Below are 23060 nucleotides of genomic sequence, written 5' to 3'. Positions count from 1 at the left end.
AAAGGAACAGTCCAGCAGGCATCAGCTGTGTAGCTGAGTGATCATAAGGTCCAGTGAGCAGCAATAGGTAAGTCCAGGAGCAGTTCATAGGCTGCTACAGCACAGGCGAGCAGGAGGCACGGCTGTTGATTGCGCGTGCTAGCGGGCCGGGGCTAGCAGATGGATCTTCGTGGTCGTTGCAACGGGAAGCCTGTTGAAACCACATCAGACGATTACGTCGGCAGACCAGTCGTGATGGATCGGCGGGGCTCCGTGTCGACACTAGGAGGTCCCGTCTGGTTGACAGAGAGGTAGATAGCCGGGAGATGGGCCTGGTTCGAGGCTAGCTCAAGGCTAACTGGTGCATCAGGACAGTGGTGAATTAGCCAACAACAACAACAACAGCCATTCGGTTGCAGCTAGCTAGTTGCGATGATCCGGTGTTAAGGTCCAGTGATTCAGTGATTCTGGCAGAAAATCCGATATGCTCTGGGTCGAGAGCACGCTGTGCAGACTGGCCGATAATTGTCCAGGCTAGAGCTGGCTGGTAGGTAGTGCAGGCCACGGACAGTGGTGAAGACCGCTAACGGTGGCTAATAGCAAGTAGCTAGTTAGCTGGCTAGCTGGCTAGTTTCAGCCGTAGGTTCTTGATAAAAATAAAGAAATAATAGAATCCGTTCCACATTGGGTGAGGCGGGTTGCAGGAAAGTATATTTAGTTAAAGAATGGAAAGTGAGATAGAGAAATATATACGAAAAAAGACTAAAAAACTAAAAAAACAGGCTATTTACACAAGGACACAACAGAATCCACGACCACACTGCTACGCCATCTTGGTTCATGAGTGTGGTGGTGACAGCTTTGTTACTGAGGTATTGTCATGATAAACAAACATGACGGGCAATGAAACATTCGGTACAGTACACTACGCCAGTAATGTCAAAACTGATTGGTGACTCTCTACGTTGGAATTGCGAGGCTACCTCACTCATCCGATAACTTTATTCATTGTATTTATGGCAGGCAGCAGAGGGCTAGGCTCTACTGGCACCAGGCAGACACAGACACAGGCGGGAAGGCAATGCTCAGCGGTAGCTGACTATTCACATCAACCACAGTCACCGTGTTGATTATCAATAAACCTCTACTGTAACTGTATTTTAACAACAAGTTACCTATTCATCTCCATTGGTTCCCTTTGAAATGTCTGACTGTAACTGTGGCCCTGCACTCCTGTACCATTAGGTTAGTTACCTGAAAGGACCTCTGGACCTGTCATTAGGCTCTATGACCAAGCTTGTGGAGTGCATAATAATATCCCATTGATTCACAAGGAAATCATTTCTGCAGAAAATATGAGATAGAGCTAGTCTCTTTCTTTTTGTGCTACTGCACCTTGGGGTGAGGTTTGGTCTAGCATTGATTCGCCTTGGGGTGAGGTTTGGTCTAGCATTGATTAGCTTTGGGGTGAGGTTTGGTCTAGCATTAATTAGCCTTGGGGTGAGGTTTGGTCTAGTATTGATTAGCCTTGGGGTGAGGTTTGGTCTAGCATTGATTAGCCTTGGGGTGAGGTTTGGTCTAGCATTGATTAGCCTTGGGGTGAGGTTTGGTCTAGCATTGATTAGCCTTGGGGTGAGGTTTGGTCTAGCATTGATTAGCCTTGGGGTGAGGTTTGGTCTAGCATTGATTAGCCTTAGGGTGAGGTTTGGTCTAGCATTGATTAGCCTTGGGGTGAGGTTTGGTCTAGCATTGATTAGCCTTGGGGTGAGGTTTGGTCTAGCATTTTGAATGTCTATTTTCCATCCTGTGTTTGGGCATAGAGAGTAGAAAATTACGTCTGTACTGACCTGCTTGGGCTTTTGTGGCTCATTTCACAGTCTGTGACTCAATTCAAGTTTAATTGGAGAGCTGCATGCTGGAAAAGATCTTGGTAATGTGTCTGCTGGAGTTTATTTTTTTTATTTTTTATTTTTTTTTAGTCATTTAGCAGACGCTCTTATCCAGAGCGACTTACATGAGCAATTAGGGTTAAGTGCCTTGCTCAAGGGCACATCGACAGATCTTTCACCTAGTCGGCTCGGGGATTAGAACCAGCGACCTTTCGGTTACTGGCACAACGCTCTTAACCACTAAGCTACCTGCCGCCGGAGTTCAGAGATAATGACGAAAGCAGACCTACGTCGGTTAAGTTGCTCAGCAAAAGCTGCATGAACAGGAAATCTACAGCTGTGTTGAATTGCTTACCTCACTACTGTCCCATTGCCCTGATCTTAAAATATGCTTTACTGTAAGTCAGGGACCACAGACACATCTCTGTCACGGTTCACCTTTGAACTATGTCCAGTTTGGCTTTAAAAAGATTCGAGTTAGGTGGGGAAGTTGACGTTTGTTATTCCTTTGCTGTAGTTTGTTTCTCTCTCACCCATGTCGGGTAACTCTGCCTCGTCCTCTGTAGTGGCGCTTTGTTTCTTTCCTCTACTCTAAAGACGTTACGTTGAAAGGTTTCTGCTTAAGGAATCAGTATGAAGTAAAAAGCTAGAGAGGATAGGGGGTACAAAACACTCTCTTGTACAGTTATCATCAGGGGGAATCTCCTTTCAAGTGGGATGCGTCAGATAGGTCTCCAAGGGGAACTCAGAACTACACTCCTAACCGGGATGAAAATGTCCTGTTAAGAGTGAAGCACAACAGAAGGGATCTCCAACAATAGTCGCCATTCATAAATCCTCCTACATATCAAGACATTACTCATGTCTAAAATGAGTCCCACATATACAGTAATTCATTCACAAAATGTATCTGTCTTAGTGAAAAACGGTCTTACTGAAAATGAAGTCCTACTGAGGAGGTTCTGTGTCGTCAGGAGTGGGCTAGAGGCCTTGTGAATGGGTAATGAGGGTTGAACGTGTCACGATATTTTCTGTGAGGACTGGCATACTGAAAGCACTGAGTTATTCTAGTGGTATTATGTTGATACTATTTTTATTTTATTTAACCTTTATTTAACTAGGCAAGTCAATTAAGAACAAATTCTTATTTACAATGACGGCCTACCCCGGCCAAACCCGGACGACGCTGGGCCAATTGTGCGCCGCCCTATGGGACTCCCAATCACGGCCGGATTGTGATACAGCCTGGAATCGAACCAGGGTCTGTAGTGACGCCCCTAGCACTGAGATGCAGTGCCTCAGACAGCTGCGCCACTCGGGAACCCAATCTGTGTTACGTCATTCCATCCCATCACTAAACACCCACCACCAGCTGAAGGAAACAGCCTTTATCGAGAGAACAGGAGTAAGGTGGTGGAGGTGTTGAGACACAGAGCCCAGCTCCTCAGGGAGGGAGGGAGCCCCATCGCTGGGCTGGGTGGCTGAGAGCCAGGCTGAAGGCCCTGGGTGTGTCTGTCTGTGTGTGGTTCCCTGGCCCTGCCTGGAGCTCAACAATGTGGAGGAAAGGAGCATCCCATTCTGGACCCGCCTCCCTCTCTGCCCTCCAGAACCTCCACAGACCTGAGACCATTCTCTAGCATGGAACAATATTTTCCGGAACATTCAGTAAACCAGGTCCACATACTGTAGTACTGAGAAAATAACATGTTAGGAATCCCAAAGGATGTCTTGTATATAGTATATAGTTCTTAATCTGTCGTGATTTACCGTGTCGAGTTCATTTTCAGAGCATCACACTACACTCATCTAGTCTCATAATTTAACCAGAGCCTGCCATGAACTTGATATAATTAGCTAAATAAAACTGTTTTCCGTCCACAGATTTCAACTCAGAGACGCCAAGGAAGAACTCTCTACCCCACAGTGCCTGAGAACGGCGAGAAGGAGGCACAGAGTCTGTTTGTCCAAGAGGTAAGATCCAAGAGTGCAATAAGCCTGCAGGAATTAACCTTTGTGCAGGGAGAGCGGTGGTTTTATTGACAGTTAGATGTTGGCATTGAGATGTGCCATTACTTGCACCATGCAGCCATATTAAATACAGACATTAGAGTCAGTCTTCAGCCAGCTTCTGACCTGGCATTGATGTACATGGCGGCCTGTACAAGATCAATAGATATGGAAACACACTGGGCTGCACGCACTTTAGGGTCTGTGATGATTTCCCCATTGTTTATTGAAAGTGTCCAGCCGAACCGAACTTCCATTTCACCTAGCACATACTTTGTTACACAATGGTGTTTTATTGTTCAGTACAAGACAGGCGTAGGAATTATGGGACGTTACTGGAAGCCATCCAGTCAACGGGAGTATTTTCATTCTCTTCAATAACATCTGTTCAGGCCAGGAGACCAAAAAAAAACGGATCAACGGAATCCAGATCCAAAGTAAATGGATTGTTCTTCATCCCTTCAGAGCCTTGGTTACAGTAGCACCTCCCTGGTAAAGCCTGGCAAATGCCTTCTGCAACTAAGTGGTATTGAAATCGATCTTGAAATCAGAATATAGTCAGGCTTTACTGTACATTGTGTTCCCATACCGTAGTCTATTAAGTAGTTAATAAAGGTTAAATGAAAAAATAGGACAGTCTGACCTTAACCCTTTACACTCGTGGGAATTGGCCTTTATGGATAGGGCTACATTGAAATGTTTCTTACAGAAGAAGTATGAAAAGCATATGCGTAACCATGGTAGCAATAGAAAGGGAACAGTTTGGTGATAATGGGAGAATGATTAGACCAAAGTTGACTGCACAAAAAGTTCACCTGACACAAGACTGAATCCAAAACATTACACTGTTGATTTTATGTGCATTTTACATTTACTGTACTTTTTGCCGCATTTGTTGATAACGAAATCTGAATTCGCTGGACAGTAACATGATAAAACTATTCCTGGAAAGTGTGGGGGTAGGTGCAACGTAAGACAAAAAAAAATTACAATGGTTTGAGAGAGAGGAATAACTGCTGTCTCCAACGTGTGCACAGTTACCAAGTAATTTCAATGCACTTTTATGACTCAAAGAAGAGTCGTCAACTATAAGGTACTTTTTTTTTTTAGCTCTCCTAGCTGTGCTGTTGAGGAACTACAGTAAACACACTTGTAGTTGTTTTGTTTGGAACACAATTACTGTTGTTGTTTACGCAATCCAAAAACGGTCCATTATAAATCGCAATCTGGGTCAGGTGGGCATGATTTGAAAGCTTGTTCTATTGCCAACATGACCAGCTAAGTTATAAAATGCGATTTTATAGCGTTAGGTTTTCACAAAGCAATTCAGAGAAACAAATCGTCATTTCGATGCGCATAGAACGCAGTCATGAGTGCATTCATGTGTGTATGATGTTGTGTCCAAATCTGCAATTTTCAACCTGTGTGTGGGTACGAGTGTAAAGGGCTATAGTCTTGCTTAAACACACAATCTACCTGAGCCACACAATGGTTTGCTGTCCTTGTGTCCTGTGTGAACAGTTGGACACTTAATGGACACACTGCTTCCAGTTTAACGCTGAAAGCTCTGTAAACCAGAGGCAACTGGCTGCTGACCGCTCAGGTCATGGGTCAGAGTTTAGGGAGTCCAGTCTTCAGTAATGGAGAAACACCTTTTGGTCAGGTGCAATATGATATCAGCAGGACAGCTGCAGAGTACAAGCCGCTCTGTTTTCCATTCCTATAGCCTGATCAGATTTCCTTTCCTCGGCAGCAGGACTCCCCTGTCAGGCCACTTCTTGTGGCCTGACTCTATATAAATACCATTCTGTATGTTCAAATCAATCAGTGACAGATGTCTCCCCCAGATTGAGAGATCCAGATGGGTATATTCCCTCCCAGTTCGGACGGGGTTCCTCTAATGCCTACTTGATGATCCCTGAAGTCTGGGGTGAAGCGTCAAACACACACGCCTTAAAAGTTCCTGCTCTGGAGTAACTGTGGATGGGAGACATGACAGCAGCCTTTGTATTGGACTATGAACTCCTCTTTACTGGACTGCCAGGCTCCCCAAACAAAGCTGAAGTGTTTTGGTATTTGGTATTTATTAGGATCCTCATTAGCCGCTACAAAAGCATCAGCTCCTCTTCCTGGGGTCCACATGAAATATGACATAATGTATAGTACAGAACATTATTAGTTAAGGACTCAACTACATACATTTAAAACGTCACACATAGCCTACATATCTGTTCCCAGACATAACTATGGAGTGGATCATAATTTAGATATATGTCATACTACTCTCATCATAAAACATTTCCTTTTCTAATTGCAAGATTTGACTCAACCAAAAACTCTACCATTTTAATCCCCCCCCCCCCCCCTAAAAATAAATAAATAAATAACTAAGTTGATATCTAGGGTATAAGATGAGACAAAGTCGCCAAGTGTTTCTTAATCACAGACTTTTTAAAATATGAACTTTTCAGTCATCAAGTACTAAATGTGAAGGCGGATGAGAAAGTGGCCCTGCTGAGCTACTGATTCTCTTTTCAGTCAACTAATCTGCTCAAGATGAGCATTCCTCATATGTAGGAAGAATGAGACTTAGTTCGGTTAACACAGATTGGTTGTTGTGTGCGCTTGTATGAATGTTTCTTGTTTTTTTAGACTAAATATTTTGAAACTGTGTCTCGTAGTCCCCTGTAGCTCAGTTGGTAGAGCATGGCGCCTGCAACGCCAGGGTTGTGGGTTCGATTCCCACGGGGGGGCCAGTATGAAAATGTATGCACTCACTAACTGTAAGTCGCTCTGGATAAGAGCGTCTGCTAAAATGACTAAAATGTAAATGATTTACACATGAAAGCCATTGATTGTCTCTCTCTCTTTATTTTAGTGCATCAAGACCTACAACTCTGACTTGCATGTCGTTACTTACAAGTACGAGGATTACTCCGGGGACTTTCGGCAGCTTCCAAAGTAAGCCTGTTGTTCAGAACGGTTGTCTTGACAGTACAATGTTGTATATCGTGTAACCAAGTGGTGACTTCCTCCTGGGCAAGTTAGTACAGCTACCCTCTAATGTAGGCCGAGATTTCACACTAAAGTCCACGCACACGCACACACGTGTCAGACAGTGTCAGGCTGTCTGTACTCTTCAATCAGCCTTAGTTGCTGATTGGTGAGGAGATTTTGGCATGGATACCCTACAAGGAAATACAGGTTTTATTTTTTTAACCCGCAATAACAACGGAGACTTCCTGTTCAAGACAAACTCAGGTTATTCCTGGAGCAGTGGGATTTAGTCAGGGTGGAAACCACCCCCGGTTCTAAGAGTGTGTCATTAGTTCCAGGAATATGGTTTCAAGTGTCATCGTGGTGGAATTTGGACATAAAATGAAGCTGCCCCGACCTTGAGACTTGCCATTGATGTCAACAGCCCTTTGGTTAACATTCAGTGTCCAGGGAGGGAAATTGAAACAATGAAATATGACACAAATTTTCACAATGGTTTTCCTGGGTTTAATTAGTTCGAGCTTCCTATGTAAGTGGGACCTGCACTGTACATTACATTAGGTTTAATTTCTTATATCAATGAATGACCTCTGATAGATAATGAATGACCTCTGACCTCCCGATAGATAAGATACAATCCTATATCCATATCCTTGTGTTTTACAGCAAAGTGTGCAGACCAGACAAACTGGCTGTCCACGTTTTTGAGATTGATGAAGATGTCGATAAAGATGAGGTAAGTGAATGTCTGTAGAAAGTTACAAATAACCAACTATTTAGCTAAGCCACTTGTGCTTATTCCAATCAGCTTTTACCTCAACTCTTGACCCTCAACCTGGCCCACCAGCTCCATGTACAAATCATCCTAATACGAATAATCCTCCATACAGACAGACAGACAGACAGACAGACAGACAGACAGACAGACAGACAGACAGACAGACAGAATAATTAATTAGGTTTCCATGCTCTCCTAAGACAGATTGTTGTGTCTAAACAGCGCATGTTGTGTCTAAATAGCTCATGTTGTGTCTAAATAGCTCATGTTATGTCTAAAGAATAAAGGGTAATTAACTGCAGGACTTTGGTTCGCTGGCCGCCTCTCAAATGGTCTCTGGTTTTCTACTCTGCTTCTCATGCAGAAGTTCATGTGTTCATGGTCCCAGACTCCTCACTCCTCACAGCTCATGGGTTTGGCCCTTTTTGTTGTGAGCAAATTATTTTACATTTCGTGACTGCCTGATAATACAACTGTGAAACCTTAGCTAGAAACCTTTGGTCTGTGAACCATAGAGATGTATAATTCTGCTGTGAACAGTGTAAATTAGTCTTTGTTGGCCTTGAAGTGTCTTGTGAGACTGGGAGTCAGTGCACACCAGGGAGGCTATCGGGTCACCTGTGATCAAGCCAACCCTGAAGGGAGGCTGGATCACTGATGCCTATAGAAACCCTCAGAGGGACGGTGTTCTGCAGTGCATCACCCGAGGCAGTCTCAGGCTGTTGATAACGCTGTTGTTATGCTTGCATCTCTTAAACTGCTAGGGTCATGTTGACATTTGCATCTGTCACATTCATGTGAATTATGTCTCCTTTATGTCGTGTCAGTCAATGCTCCCCTACAGGCATTCCATAGCAAAGGTCTTTAGAGTAATAAAGGGCGGCAGGTAGCTTAGTGGTTAAGAGCATTGTGCCAGTAACCGAAAGGTTGCTGGTTCTAATCCCCGAGCCGACTAGGTGAAAAATCTGTCGATGTGCCCTTGAGCAAGGCACTTAACCCTAATTGCTCATGTAAGTCGCTCTGGATAAGAGCGTCTGCTAAATGACTAAAATGTTAATGTAATATTTATAGGGACTCGAGTGACCTTATTCACTTATCTGTGATTTAGGCAAATGGATTGTTGAGCCGAGAGACTAGCCCAGGTCACCAGAGGTCAGGGCCTGACCACTGAACCCCTCAGTCAAAGACAGGACAGTAAGAAGATAGGCAGAAAGTGCTTCTCCAATAGAAATCCCCGATCACGCTTGTTGGCGACGTTGGCTAGCTAAGCTCATGCGCAGGAACACGTAATCGTATCAGAACTCAGGATAAGACCCAGATGCAGACAGTTCGAATCACAGATGTTTATTAACAAAACAGGGGGCAGGCAGACGACAGGTCAAGGGCAGGCAGAGGTCAGGTCAAGGGCAGGCAGAGGTCAGGTCAAGGGCAGGCAGAGGTCAGGTCAAGGGCAGGCAGAGGTCGGTAATCCAGGGCAGAGTCAGTAAGGGACAGAACGGCAGGCAGGCTCAGGGTCAAGGCAGGCAGGCAGGCTCAGGGTCAAGGCAGGCAGAGTGGTCAAAACCAGAAACACTAGAAAAACAGGGGCTAGCGAGAAACGGGCGTACGGGAAAACCACGTTGGTAGGCTTGACGAGACAAGACGAACTGGCAACAGACAAACAGAAAACGCAGGTATAAATACACAGGAGATAATGGGGACAAATGGGAGACACCTGGTGGGGGGTGGGGACAAGCACAGGACAGGTGAAACAGATCAGGGTGTGACAGATCGGGTCTAACGGTCGTCCCGCGCTGAACTGCGCATGTGCAGCCCATCAAATCAAAGGCACTCTTTTGATATAATGTTGTTTTTGCTGAAAATGTTTGTCACTTTCACCAGTCGGAGTAATAACATGTTCAACTACTTAAGACGTTGTCTCAAATCTAGATTGTGACTTTAGATGTCGAGAAAATTAACAGCTAAGGAAGAATCTTTCACTTCTCTCATTGACTTCTCGAACCCCAAACCCCGGCCTGGTCTGCTTCGCAAGCATTCCCGGAAGTCTCGCGATGTTGCGTCTCTGGGTTTTGAAACTCTTGATCTGACAGGGGAGGGGCATTAGATCTGATGACAAGACTCCTCCCAGCTCACCCTTCACCTCACCTCTCTCCCACACTGCTGTAAAAGTATGTTCCCCGGCCCAGAGTATCCCAGCTACAGACCCCGAGCAGATGATAGTTATGATAGATAGGGAAGTGGGCCTTCTCCGAGCAGATGATAGTTATGATAGTTAAGGAAGTGGGCCTTTTCTCCTGAAATCCCCAAATAAATCCTCTCTCACACACACACACACACACAGAAACCCCAGCCCCATGTCTGTTCATGTATTTAAAGAAAACAGCATTACCACAAGGCAGGGGTAAAGTGACCAACATGAAAACGTTTATGGTCAAATGTGTAATTGATTATGGAATTATTCTGCACTGTGTTGCATCTAAGGTTGATTGATACAACAGTTTAGTTAATCTGGTTGGTTTGGGTGTTACCAGGCAACATTTGCAGAGCTTTGGGGTTCACTGTAAGCAAACACAAGTAAATTGTCTGGTCCTCTGGTTGACTGGCGTCTTCTGGCCAGAGGGTGATAACTGGAAGCAGGCCATGAACGTTTCCAGACCCTCCTCTGATATGCTGAAAATATTCTGCGCTCTGCCAACACCTTTAAAGATATTTTACTGGATGAGAGGGGATAGTAGTCATGTCATACAAAGTCATCTTGAAAACCCATTAATTATTTGTCCGTTTCTAAAAGCGTCTCTGGAACATTGGGTTTTACCTTCTGTAGTCTGTCAAAGAGAAGAGGCTTAAACACTCTGGACATGTGGAGGACCTGATGGAGACCAGGCCAGGGGTAAAACGCTGGTGCCCTATCTCCTCTACCCTTTTACTACTCCCCTAATTGATTTATTTACACAGATCATTACGCCTCTGGAAGTCTTCATGGTAATAGAGATGGTAGCCGTGTGTTTCGTCATGTGTTCTCTTTGCCAGTGGATTGGATGGTTTCATGGTAGTAGCTGAGAATTGGGATGAAATGGTCACGAGCAGAAGCCATGGAGAGGGGCTGTTTATTTGGGTTCATAGTGGAGGTTAGTTGAATATGCTGGCTGCTTGTTTGGAGTCCAATAGACCTACACTCTTAGAAAAAAAAAGGTGCTATCTAGAACCTAAACGGGTTCTTCAGCTATACCATAGCAGAACCCTTTGAAGAACCCTTTTTGGTGCCAGGTAAAACCCTTTCCACAGAGGGTTTTTACATGAAACCCCAAAAGGGTTCTACCTGGAACCAAAAAGGGTTCTACTTGGAACCAAAAATGGTTCTACTTGGAACCAAAAATGGTTCTCATATGGGGACAGCCGAAGAACCCTTTTGGAGCCCTTTTTTTTCTAAGAGTGTCCATCAAGAGTGTGGTCCTCTGTAGCTCAACTGGTAGAGCACGGCGCTTGTAACGCCAAGGTAGTGGGTTTGATCCCCGGGACCACCCATACACAAAAAAATGTATGCACGCACGACTGTAAGTCGCTTTGGATAAAAGCGTCTGCTAAATGGCATATTATTATTATTATTATCAAACTGAGGCTGTTCTCATCTCGCCACGTCTCCTATACTGACATTTATATCAACCACAGGATCAAAGGGCCTTGCACAGAGCGTGGGTCCAGGTCATGTTTTGATGTGGTGCCGTGTATGTGATTGTGTATGTGTGTTTTCTTGAGTGTGTCTGAGCCCATGCCCATGTCTCTTCCAGGACACAGCCTCCCTAGGTTCCCAGAAAGGAGGGATCACCAAGCATGGCTGGCTGTACAAAGGCAACATGAACAGTGCCATCAGTGTCACCATGAGGGTGAGTGATCCTAATGGCGACGATGACACTAGCTATCTCTATGAGGAATGACTTTACACGGTGTGCCAGATGTGAGCAATAGTCCGTGCTCGTGTCTCCAGTGACAGAAGGATGTAGCTAGATTTTCATCAACACCATTTATCAGACAAGCTGATGGATTTTGTGAAATATTTATGGTCTTGAGTTCCTCCTAACCATGCTGGGGCAATTATCTGGGCCCAAATTATGCCTCTTGTTCTCTAATAATATAAATGGGATTGTTATTGTTTTACTGTACTTTCCAGTCTTTCAAGAGGAGGTATTTCCACCTAACCCAGCTGGATGACAGCTCTTACAACCTGAACTTCTACAAGGATGAGAAGATCTCCAAAGAACCCAAAGGAACCATCTTCCTGGACTCCTGTATGGGAGTTGTTCAGGTGATATTGGGAACTCTGTGTCTGGGATATTGGGAACTATGTGTCTAGGATATTGGGAACTCTGTGTCTGGGATATTGGGAACTCTGTGTCTGGGATATTGGGAACGCTGTGTCTGGGATATTGGGAACTCTGTGTCTGGGATATTGGGAACTCTGTGTCTGGGATATTGGGAACTCTGTGTCTGGGATATTGGGAACTCTGTGTCTGGGATATTGGGAACTCTGTGTCTGGGATATTGGGAACTCTGTGTCTGGGATATTGGGAACTCTGTGTCTGGGATATTGGGAACTCTGTGTCTAGGGATATTGGGAACTCTGTGTCTGGGATATTGGGAACTCTGTGTCTGGGATATTGGGAACTCTGTGTCTGGGATATTGGGAACTCTGTGTCTGGGATATTGGGAACTCTGTGTCTAGGGATATTGGGAACTCTGTGTCTGGGATATTGGGAACTCTGTGTCTGGGATATTGTGAACTCTGTGTCTGGGATATTGGGAACTTTGTGTCTGGGATATTGGGAACTCTGTGTCTGGGATATTGTGAACTTTGTGTCTGGGAATGTGCTTTGACACCATAAATGATAACAATGGGATGAGTTCAGGTCATCTAGCCAGACATGCTTCGTTTCCAAAGATTTTACTTTCCAAAATATATTTACCTGTGTAAAATGTTATATGATCAGTAAAACTCAGCACAAGTTAAAGCTAGCAACAGTGTATCAATGAGGAAATGTTTCTGTCTGTATCGCTGCTGGGACCCTTCCCCAATCCCCATCTAAATGGGCTGAAACCAGACATCATACTACCATGCACTTTGCAGCAATCAATACCACATGCTATAGCTAGCAGGCGCACATCTCCCAGTCCCAAGACGGGCTTGAAGCATAATTATCTGTCTTCTACACACAAATGGATGGAAAGGTCCTGTTTTTACTGACCAAGCATTCAGCTCACATTAATCAGATGCATAAAAAGGAGTCATCAGTGTGGAGTTGAGAGCTCGGGCCAGGCCCTCTCGTGTCTCCTGCCCTATGGAAGTGGCTTTTATTGGGCCAGAGGAGAGGGAGGGTCCCCTGAATGGGGTGGGAGTGGAGGCGGAGTTGAGAGTGTGTACTTGGTATGGAGTGGAGGCGGAGGTGGGAGTGTGTACTTGGTATGGAGTGGAGCGTAGTGGGAGTGTGTACTTGGTATGGAGTGGAGGCAGAGGTGGGAGTGTACTTGGTATGGAGTGGAGGCGGAGGTGGGAGTGTGTACTTGGTATGGAGCGGAGGTGGGAGTGTGTACTTGGTATGGAGCGGAGGTGGGTGTGTGTACTTGGTATGGAGTGGAGCGTAGTGGGTGTGTGTACTTGGTATGGAGTGGAGCGTAGTGGGAGTGTGTACTTGGTATGGAGTGGAGGCGGAGGTGGAAGTGTGTACTTGGTATGGAGTGGAGGTGGGAGTGTGTACTTGGTATGAAGTGGAGGCGGAGGTTGGGCGGTCACTTGAGTATATATGCTGTGCCTGCCCTCTCATGTGCTATCAACGCCCCCCTCACACACACTCCACACGCCACACACACTCCACACGCCACACACACTCCACACGCCACACACACTCCACACGCCACACACACTCCACCAACGCCACACACACTCCACCAACGCCACACACACTCCACCAACGCCACACACACTCCACCAACGCCACACACACTCCACCAACGCCACACACACTCCACACGCCACACACACTCCACCAATGCCACACACACTCCACCAACGCCACACACACTCCACCAACGCCACACACACTCCACACGCCACACACACTCCACACGCCACACACACTCCACCAACGCCACCCCTCAGGAGACTGAAAAGATTTGGCATGGGTCCCCAGATCCTCAAAAAGTTATACAGCTGCACCATCGAGATCATCCTGACCGGTTGCATCACCGCCTGGTATGGCAACTGCTCGGCGCTACAGAGGGTAGTGCGTACGGCCCAGTACATAACTGGGGCCAAGCTTCCTGCCATCCAGGACCTATATACTAGGCGGTGTCAGAGGAAAGGCCAAGAAATTGTCAAAGACTCCAGTCACCCAAGTCATAGACTGTTCTCTCTGCTACCGCATGGCAAGCAGTTCCGGAGTGCCAGGTCTAGGACCAAAAGGCTCCTTAACAGCTTCTACCCCCAAGCCATAAGACTGCTGAACAATTAATAAAATGGCCACCCGGACTATTTACATTGACAGCCCCCCCCCCTCCATTTCTTTTTACACTGCTGCTACCCGCTGTCTATTATCTATGTATAGTCACTTTACCCCTACCTACAGTGCCTTGCAAAAGTATTCATCCCCCTTGGCGTTTTTCCTATTTTGTTGTATTACAACCTTAAATTGATTTTTATTTGGATTTCATGTAATGGACATACACAAAATAGTCAAATAAATAAAATAACTTGTTAAAATTTTTTATAAAAAATCAATAACGGAAAAGTGGTGCGTGCATATGTATTCACCCCCTTTGCTATGAAGCCCCTAAATTTTTATTTTTTTTATTTTTTTTATTTCACCTTTATTTAACCAGGTAAGCCAGTTGAGAACAGGTTCTCATTTACAACTGCGACCTGGCCAAGATAAAGCAAAGTAGTGCAATAAAAACAACACAGAGTTACATATGGGGTAAAAAACATAAAGTCAGAAATACAACAGAAAATATATATACAGTGTGTGCAAATGTAGCAAGTTATGGAGGTAAGGCAATAAATAGGCTATAGTGCAGAATAATTACAATAGTATTAACACTGGAATGCTAGATGTGCAAGAGATTATGTGCAAATAGAGATACTGGGGTGCAAAAGAGCAAAATAAATAACAATATAGGGATGAGGTAGTTGGGTGGGCTAATTTCAGATGGGCTGTGTACAGGTGCAGTGATCGGTAAGGTGCTCTGACAACTGATGCTTAAAGTTATTGAGGGAGATAAGAGTCTCCAGCTTCAGAGATTTTTGCAATTCGTTCCAGTCATTGGCAGCAGAGAACTGGAAGGAATGGCGGCCAAAGGAGGTGTTGGCTTTGGGAATGACCAGTGAGATATACCTGCTGGAGCGCAGACTACGGGTGGGTGCTGCTATGGTGACCAATGAGCTAAGATAAGGCGGGGATTTGCCTAGCAGTGATTTATAGATGGCCTGGAGCCAGTGGGTTTGACGACGAACATGTAGTGAGGACCAGCCAACAAGAGCGTACAGGTCACAGTGGTGGGTAGTGTATGGGGCTTTGGAGACAAAACGGATGGCACTGTGATAGACTACATCCAATTTGCTGAGTAGAGTGTTGGAGGCTATTTTGTAAATGACATCGCCGAAGATCTGGTGCAAGATCTGGTGCAACCAATTACCTTCAGAAGTCACATAATTAGTTAAATAAAGTCCACCTGTGTGCAATCTAAGTGTCACATGATCTGTCACATGATCTCAGTATAGATACACCTGATCTGAAAGGCCCCAGAGTCTGCAACACCACTAAGCAAGGGGCACCACCAAGCAAGCGGCACCATGAAGACCAAGGAGCTCTCCAAACAGGTCAGGGACAAAGTTGTGAAGAAGTACAGATCAGGGTTGGGGTTATAAAAAAATATCTGAAACTTTGAAAATCCCACGGAGCACCATTGGGGGGCCACCCACCAAAACTCACGGACCAGGCAAGGAGGGCATTAATCAGAGAGGCAACAAAGAGACCAAAGATAACCCTGAAGGAGCTGCAAAGCTCCACAGCGGAGATTGGAGTATCTGTCCATAGGACCACTTTAAGCCGTACACTCCACAGAGCTGGGCTTTATGGAAGAGTGGCCAGAAAAAAGCCATTGCTTAAAGCAAAAAAATTTGCAAACACGTTTGGTGTTCGCCAAAAGGCATGTGGGAGACTCCCCAAACATATGGAAGAATGTACTCTGGTCAGATGAGACTATAATTGAGCAGGACTAAGCATACTGCTAAAGCAACACTCAAGTTGTTTAAGGGGAAACATTTAAATGTCTTGGAATGGTATAGTCAAAGCCCAGACCTCAATCCAATTGAGAATCTGTGGTATGACTTAAAGATTGCTGTACACCAGCGGAACCCATCCAACTTGAAGGAGCAGGAGCAGTTTTGCCTTGAAGAATGGGCAAAAATCCCAGTGGCTAGATGTGCCAATCTTATAGAGACATACCCCAAGAGACTTGCAGCTGTAATTGCTGCAAAAGGTGGCTCTACAAAGTATTGAATTTGGGGGGGGGTGAATAGTTATGCACGCTCCAGTTTTCAGTTTTTTTGTCTTATTTCTTGTTTGTTTCACCCCAAAAAATATTTAGCATCTTCAAAGTGGTAGGCATGTTGTGTAAATCAAATGATATCAACCCCCCAAAAAACAAATTTAATTCCAGGTTGTAAGGCAACCCTCTCCCTCCTCTCCTCCCTCCCCTCCCCTCCCCTCTCCTCTCCTCTCCTCTCCTCTCCTCTCCTCTCCTCTCCTCTCCTCTCCTCTCCTCTCCTCTCCTCTCCTCTCCTCTCCTCTCCTCTCCTCTCCTCTCCTCTCCTCTCCTCTCCTCTCCTCTCCCTCCCCTCTCCTCTCCTCTCCTCTCCCTCCCCTCTCCCCTCTCTCTCCTCTCCTCTCCTCTCCTCTCCTCTCCTCTCCTCTCCTCTCCTCTCCTCTCCTCTCCTTTCCTCTCCTCTTCCTCCCCTCTCTCCTCTCCCTCTCCTCTCCTCTCCTCTCCTCTCCTCTCCTCTCCTCTCCTCTCCTCTCCTCTCCTCTCCTCTCCTCCCCTCTCCCCCTTCTTTCTCCCTCCCTCTCCCCTCTCCCTGCTTTCTCCTGTCCTCTCCCCTCTCTTCTCTCCTCTCCCTCTTCTCTCCTCTCCTCTTTCCCTCCTTTCTCCCTCCCTCTCCACTCTCCCTCCTTTCTCCTCTCCTCTCCGCTCTCTTCTCTCTTATCCTCTCCTCTCCCCTCTCTTCTCCCTCCTCTCCCATCCCCTCTCCTCTCTCTCCTCTCCCTCTGCATAATGTACTAAGGCTTTGTGTGCTAAACAACAGGCCTGCATAGTTGACTCATTTCACAGTGGGAGTCCTTGCAGCTTAAGGGGTTGAAGGGTTCACAACCTACGGAACCCAGTACAGTGATGATCTACTCGCCACTCACAGTTAATCTGTTATTTAGAGAACCCTGCTTATTAGTCCCTTGATGATGAATCCACTCTGACTCCTGTCCCAAACACCCCCATATCTAGTGTTTACTCTACTGGCCTTGAGCTAATGGCTCTCCCTCTCATACACCTCCCTCCCATACACCTCCCTCTCTGCAGGCTGAAAGGTTCAGCCTGATGTTATGTGGGGCTTTATTAAAACTCCCACTCATGGCTAACTCAGTCCATGATTTATATAGAAACGTTCAGGCAATGTTTTGGGGAGGTTGTTTACACAACAGTGGAAGTATTGCACCTCAGCCTCCCTTGCTAAGATCTCCTGGACGTTTGAATTAACTCTATAATGATCAAAGCCTGGACGGTGGCTGACTGAATCACCAGCTTCGGGAGGTGTGTAATCGAGACGATCTGAGGGCGACCTGAGGCAGTTGCTGGCTGATTGGGGGTCGTAGGTCAACCCCACAGCTCCGGTCCAGAGCTGCTGACAGACTCGGTCCCTTTATAAGAACTCAGCTCCAGTGCCGGCAGCACTACGCTCTTTGTTGCCTAGCACCCTGCTCCTCTGTGTGTTCACTCAGTCTGTCTATTCCCTTCTGTGTCTCTCTAACCAACACAAATAAACCGTTTTTAAGCTTTCCTAAATACCGAAATGATGGATAATGATGCTGTTGTTGTCAAATATGTACACATACCAGTTTAACTGTTTCCCTGTGTTTTCTTACCCTTTTAGTGTGTAAATAGATAAAAAATAAATAGATCAGTTCTGGTAGTTATTACAAAATCTCAAGTCAAAGTAAAAAGTAAATCAATTTCCACTGGGGGAGAGGATAGTTGTTTTCAGTTTTCTTCAAAGTGCCGTGAAACAACTCATAAAACCAAGCAGCTGCCTTCTGGTGACTTGGATGTTAACTTTTGGATCAGAACATTCTCTTTGGACCTGTTTTGTTAACTGTTTGGCATTTGTTTTTAGACTGTAAGAAACACCCACTCACACTTGACCTGCACACACTGTAATCATCCTCAATTCATGCTGTTTTTTGTGTGACGGTACGGCATTGCTTTTTCTGTAGTTGACCCTCTGTTGCTATTCCTTAGCAACCTTCCCTCCGCCACAGCATCACCTAAACAAAGACGTTCTCCCCTCTTCTCCTCCTCTGTGTCTGTCTGCAGAATAACAAGGTGCGGCGCTTTGCCTTTGAGCTGAAGATGCAGGACAAGAGCACGTACCTGCTGGCTGCCGACAGTGAGGGAGAGATGGAGGACTGGATCAGCACTTTCAACAAGATCCTCCACAGCAGCTTTGAGATCGCCATGCAGGAGAAGAGGAACGGGGACATCCACGATGGTGTGTGGGCATGTGTGCTGTGCGTGCGTGTGTGTGTGTGTGTGTGTGTGTGTGTTTGTGTGTGTGTGCGTGCGTGTGTGTCTGTGTGCGTGTGTGTGTGTGTCTGCGTGTGTGTGTGTGCTGTGCGTGTGTGTGTGTGTGTGTGTGTGTGTGTGTGTGTGTGTGTGTGTGTGTGTGTGTGTGTGTGTGTGTGTGTGTGTGTGTGTGTGTGTGTGTGTGTGTGTGTGTGTGTGTGTGTGTGTGTGTGTGTGTGTGCTGTGCGTGTGTGTGTGTGTGTGTCTGTCTGTGTGTTTGTGTTTTCAGAGTTCAAGGATGCGAGTTAAGAGTGGAGACAGATTTCCGTGTGAATTCTGTTAAAACATCGTCCTCTCGTTCAACAAAACCCCCTAGTACAAGGAGAATGTGCTTCCCAAAGTGTCAGTAATACAAAGAAAACATCCCAGGGTTCACTGCAGTACGCTTGTCTGCCTGTCATGGCTACGTAAGGTGTACTTAGGCCATGGAGAAGAGGATGACTTTGGCTTACATTCTTTCATCACCCGCCCATGTAAATAACCCTGTTGCAGGGCATAGCTAGCATAAAGCACCACACTGATGGGCTGTAGTTGGCTCAGAGTAGTTTAAAACACCTTGGGAGCCAGATCGGGGAAGACTGAGATGATAGTGGTAGACTAGTTCATGTACAAGCTAAAGCACATCATTAGCGGTCCTGTCTGTAAATGTGAATTCGGTGTTTACAAGACGTCTCCTCCTAGTCTGTGGTGATTGGTGGAGCTAGAGGACCACCCAGGTGTTTTAAAACTCTCCTCCTGTCTGATCTAAGGCCTGAGCCAGGAGGAAAGAACACCGCTACTCTCAGTAAACCCCCTCAGCTTTTAGTAATCACGCTCGCCTAGGGGGAAAACAACCCAGTGGTTCCCATACGGGGCTCTAGGATCTGATCTCAGGTCTGCTCTGTGTGTCTGTTCTCAGGGCAGTCTAGGTCACTGTTTACTCTACTTAGCTGTTAGTAATGTGTGATTAAAGAAGAGGTGTGGTAATGGAGTTGTAAAATAGTGGAATTGTTGAACCTCTGTTTTCAATGGGTGCTCTGCTCTTTTTTTTTTCCTGTTGCAGATGACGAGCTGGGAAAGGCAGACAGTTCGTTGGGGAGTATGGACAGCTTTCAGGTGGGTCCTGTTTTCACTAACGGGTGGTCCCAAGCAGAAGGAGTCTTTATGCCCGTGTTCACATGAGACATAAAGTAGTTGCGCCATGAAATCACTTCCCCATGGTAGGTAGAGAGCAGCCAGCCAGTCAGCCTCCTCCCCAAACCTATGGCTTTAATTAGCTTCAACTGATGTGTTTGCGCCTCCATTTTAAGCATTATGTTCTATCTCTAGTAAGACCTGACAGAGCAAAAATAGATAAGATCTTGCTACCATGGAAAGGAAAATACCTGTCTGTTCGTTGAAAAATCCCCCCTGATTAACTCTTTCGTCATATCCCAGTTTACCTGTTTGCTTATGGCCTTGCCTACACCTAGCGACCTTTTTTAAAAAATTATATGATCCAAAAATATTCAATTTTATTTGGAACGGCAAGCCAGACGAAATTTAACGGGCCTATTTATATCATGAATATGAATACGGAGGGCAGAAATTATTAAATATTAAAGCATTTGACCTCTCACTAAAGGCTTCAGTCATACAAAAGGTATGCTTAAATCCGAACTGGTTCTCTAGCAGATTAGTCTCACCTTAGAACCTCTCGCTTTCGGTTATTTGAAAATGAAATCATCTCCAAAACAGTGTTATTTTTAAAACAAGCCATAGGTTGCAATTTCAGTTTAATCAACCAGAAAAGACAGAACAAATAATAGAACAAATATTATTGTTAAACTCAAATATACTAATTGATTAAAAAAACTAATTGCAGCATTACCGCAAAAATGGAAGAGGCAAGTGGAAGGGGGAGAAAGTAAGGAACTTGTCTGTCGGCCCTGCATTAAAGACCAAAATTGGTTAAAGGACATTGTGATAAATAAAAAAGTATGCCAGTTTCATTTAAGGACCAAAAAATGACAGCTGTGCCATATTAATTGCAAAATAGTTGGGAAGAGATTTTTGATGTACCGATTCCATGGCACATGGTTTATGAACTGATACGCAAAACGACGGCGGATTCAAAACTTTGCATTTTTTTATTTAAATTATTATAGAAAATACTTGCAAACAATAGAATGTTATATATATGGGGGAATCAACCATCCCAGCTCTGCAGATTTTTCTGCGAAGAGACAGAATCATTAGATCATTTGTTTTGGTACTGTCCATATGTAGCTTGTTTTTGGTCGCAGGTCCAGGAATGGCTGAAGGATTGCAACATTTACCTGGAGCTAACTCTGCAAATAGCACTGCTGGGTGATTTGAAAAGTCATAGTCAATCCATCAATAATATAATAATACTTTTAGCAAAAATATATATATTTAATTTACAATCTGTAGAACTATGAGAATAGAAAGGTTCAGAACTTTTGTGAAACATCACAGTACAGTTGAAAAATATATGGCAAATAAAATAAAAAAGAGATAGATGGGAGGGGTTGAGTGGAGCTGAGGGGTGGGACTAAAAACAACAAGATAACTAATGTAAAATATAGTGTGTCCGTAAAATGTATATAGGTTCAGAACTTTTGTGAAACAGCACAGTTAGAAATATAATAATACAATAGTATCCCATTTAGCAGACGCTTTTATCCAAAGCGACTTACAGTCATGTGTGCATACATTTTTACGTATGGGTGGTCCCGGGGATCGAACCCACTACCTTGGCGTTACAAGCGCCATGCTCTACCAATTGTGCTACAGAGGACCATATATGGCCAATAGAAATCAAACTGGATGGTCTTCAGAGATAGATGGGAGGGGTTGAGGGTAGCTAAGGAATGGGATTAAAAACAAACAATAGATAACTATTGTAAAATAGATTGTGTCCATAAAATGTATATACAGTTGATGTCGGAAGTTTACATACACTTAGGTTGGAGTCATTAAAACTCGTTTTTCAACCACTCCACAAATGTCTTGTTAACAAACTATAGTTTTGGCAAGTCGGTTAGGACATCTACTTTGTGCATGACACAAGTAATTTTTCCAACAATTGTTTACAGACAGATTATTTCACTTATAATTCACTGTATCACAATTCCAGTGGGTCAAAATTCAGCTTGTGGAAGGCTACCCGAAACATTTGATCCAAGTTAAAGAATTTAAAGGCAATGCTACCAAATACTAATTGAGTGTATGTAAACTTCTGACCCACTGGGAATGTGATGAAAGACATAAAAACTGAAATAAATCATTCTCTCTACTATTATTCTGACATTTCACATTCTTAAAATAAAGTGGTGATCCTTACTGACCTAAAACAGGGAATTTTGACTAGAATTAAATGTCAAGAATTGTGAAAAACTGAGTTTAAATGTATTTGGCTAAGGTGTATGTAAACTTCCGACTTCAACTGTGGTATGTATAAGCTGGAAGTAGAAGCCTAAGTGTTGTTGTTCATTAGTTTACTCCAATGAAGGGAGGGATGGTAGGGTTAAGGGGAACATAATGAAGACCTGACAGATACAAATAACAGCTCCTGCTGTTTGAAAAGCGACCAAAAGCAGGAGAGGAACCAATATCTGGTTCTTTCCCATAGTGCAAAGCTACAGTAAGAGATTCCCATGACCATTTGCTGAAGCACTCAGTACTTGGGCAGACTCCAACGGCTGGGTTTCCAGTAACAGCCTGGGCTATGAGCTGGACATCTGACTGTCTCCTAGGAGCCCCGAGGAGCCTATAGATAAGCCATACTGTATGTGCATGGAAACTGTTGGCAGCAGTTAACTAGCAAAGCAGACGTCCGACAGAGTGCTTTGACAGGCTTTGCTGTGGTGATGGCACCACCTGACTTTACCATTGAGTCTGTCTGTCTGCTCTCTCCTGATCAGTACGTTATAGGAAACCTCAACTCCAGATGGACTCAAATCAAGAGAAATGTTCAAATGATAAAAGCAGTTCAATCTGAAAATCTTTTGCTTAGTAAGGTTGTGGTCTGGTTATTTATTCGAAAAGAAATGTCTTGTCCTCAGAGTGCAAGAGATATTGAATCTAAAATGAGGAACGAGGCCAGATTGAAACTGTTCACCTTGGACCCGGACACACAGGTTAGTAACTATCGAGTTTTCAGAAAGACATTTGACAATCCCCCAGGTCCAAATTATGATTAAAATAAACCTAACCGCTCTTTTTGTCTCTTTAGAAACTTGACTTTTCAGGAATTGAGCCGGATATAAAGCAATATGAAGAAAAGTTTGGCAAGCGCATTTTGGTCAATTGCAATGACCTGGCCTTCAACCTGCAAAGCTGTGTAGCGGACAACGAGGAGGGACCAACAACAAATGTAAGCCAGATCTCCTTCCCCTTGTTCTCCATGAGTCAGTGCTCAATGTGTACAGTCATACTATTGTTTTATAACAAGTATCTGCTCTGGAGAATGGGTGAGAGAGAAAGAGAGGGGTGGAGGGATCTCTGGTGTTTGTCTTTGTCGTGTGGGGGCTCTGGGTTAGCAACCA

The 23060-nt window shown here is 44.8% G+C and overlaps 1 protein-coding gene across 1 annotated transcript in view; it reads left to right on the top strand.

Annotated features, from left to right (window-relative positions):
- LOC311124433 (dedicator of cytokinesis protein 9-like) overlaps positions 1–23060 on the top strand; it is a 184171-nt gene that overhangs the window by 109644 nt on the left and 51467 nt on the right. The window contains exons 3-11 of the mRNA XM_084198582.1: positions 3750–3839; positions 6754–6836; positions 7539–7608; positions 11439–11534; positions 11819–11953; positions 18283–18457; positions 19574–19626; positions 22578–22652; positions 22748–22888. Coding sequence (XP_084054708.1) covers positions 3750–3839; positions 6754–6836; positions 7539–7608; positions 11439–11534; positions 11819–11953; positions 18283–18457; positions 19574–19626; positions 22578–22652; positions 22748–22888 — 918 coding nt within the window. The remainder of the gene's footprint in view (positions 1–3749; positions 3840–6753; positions 6837–7538; positions 7609–11438; positions 11535–11818; positions 11954–18282; positions 18458–19573; positions 19627–22577; positions 22653–22747; positions 22889–23060) is intronic.

The sequence above is a fragment of the Coregonus lavaretus genome, assembly GCF_964263955.1.
Source record: "Coregonus lavaretus genome assembly, contig: HAP1_SCAFFOLD_285, whole genome shotgun sequence".
NCBI classification, from domain to species: domain Eukaryota; kingdom Metazoa; phylum Chordata; class Actinopteri; order Salmoniformes; family Salmonidae; genus Coregonus; species Coregonus lavaretus.
The sequence above is the reverse complement of the archived record's forward strand: the minus strand, read 5'-3'. Positions and strand labels throughout refer to the sequence as shown.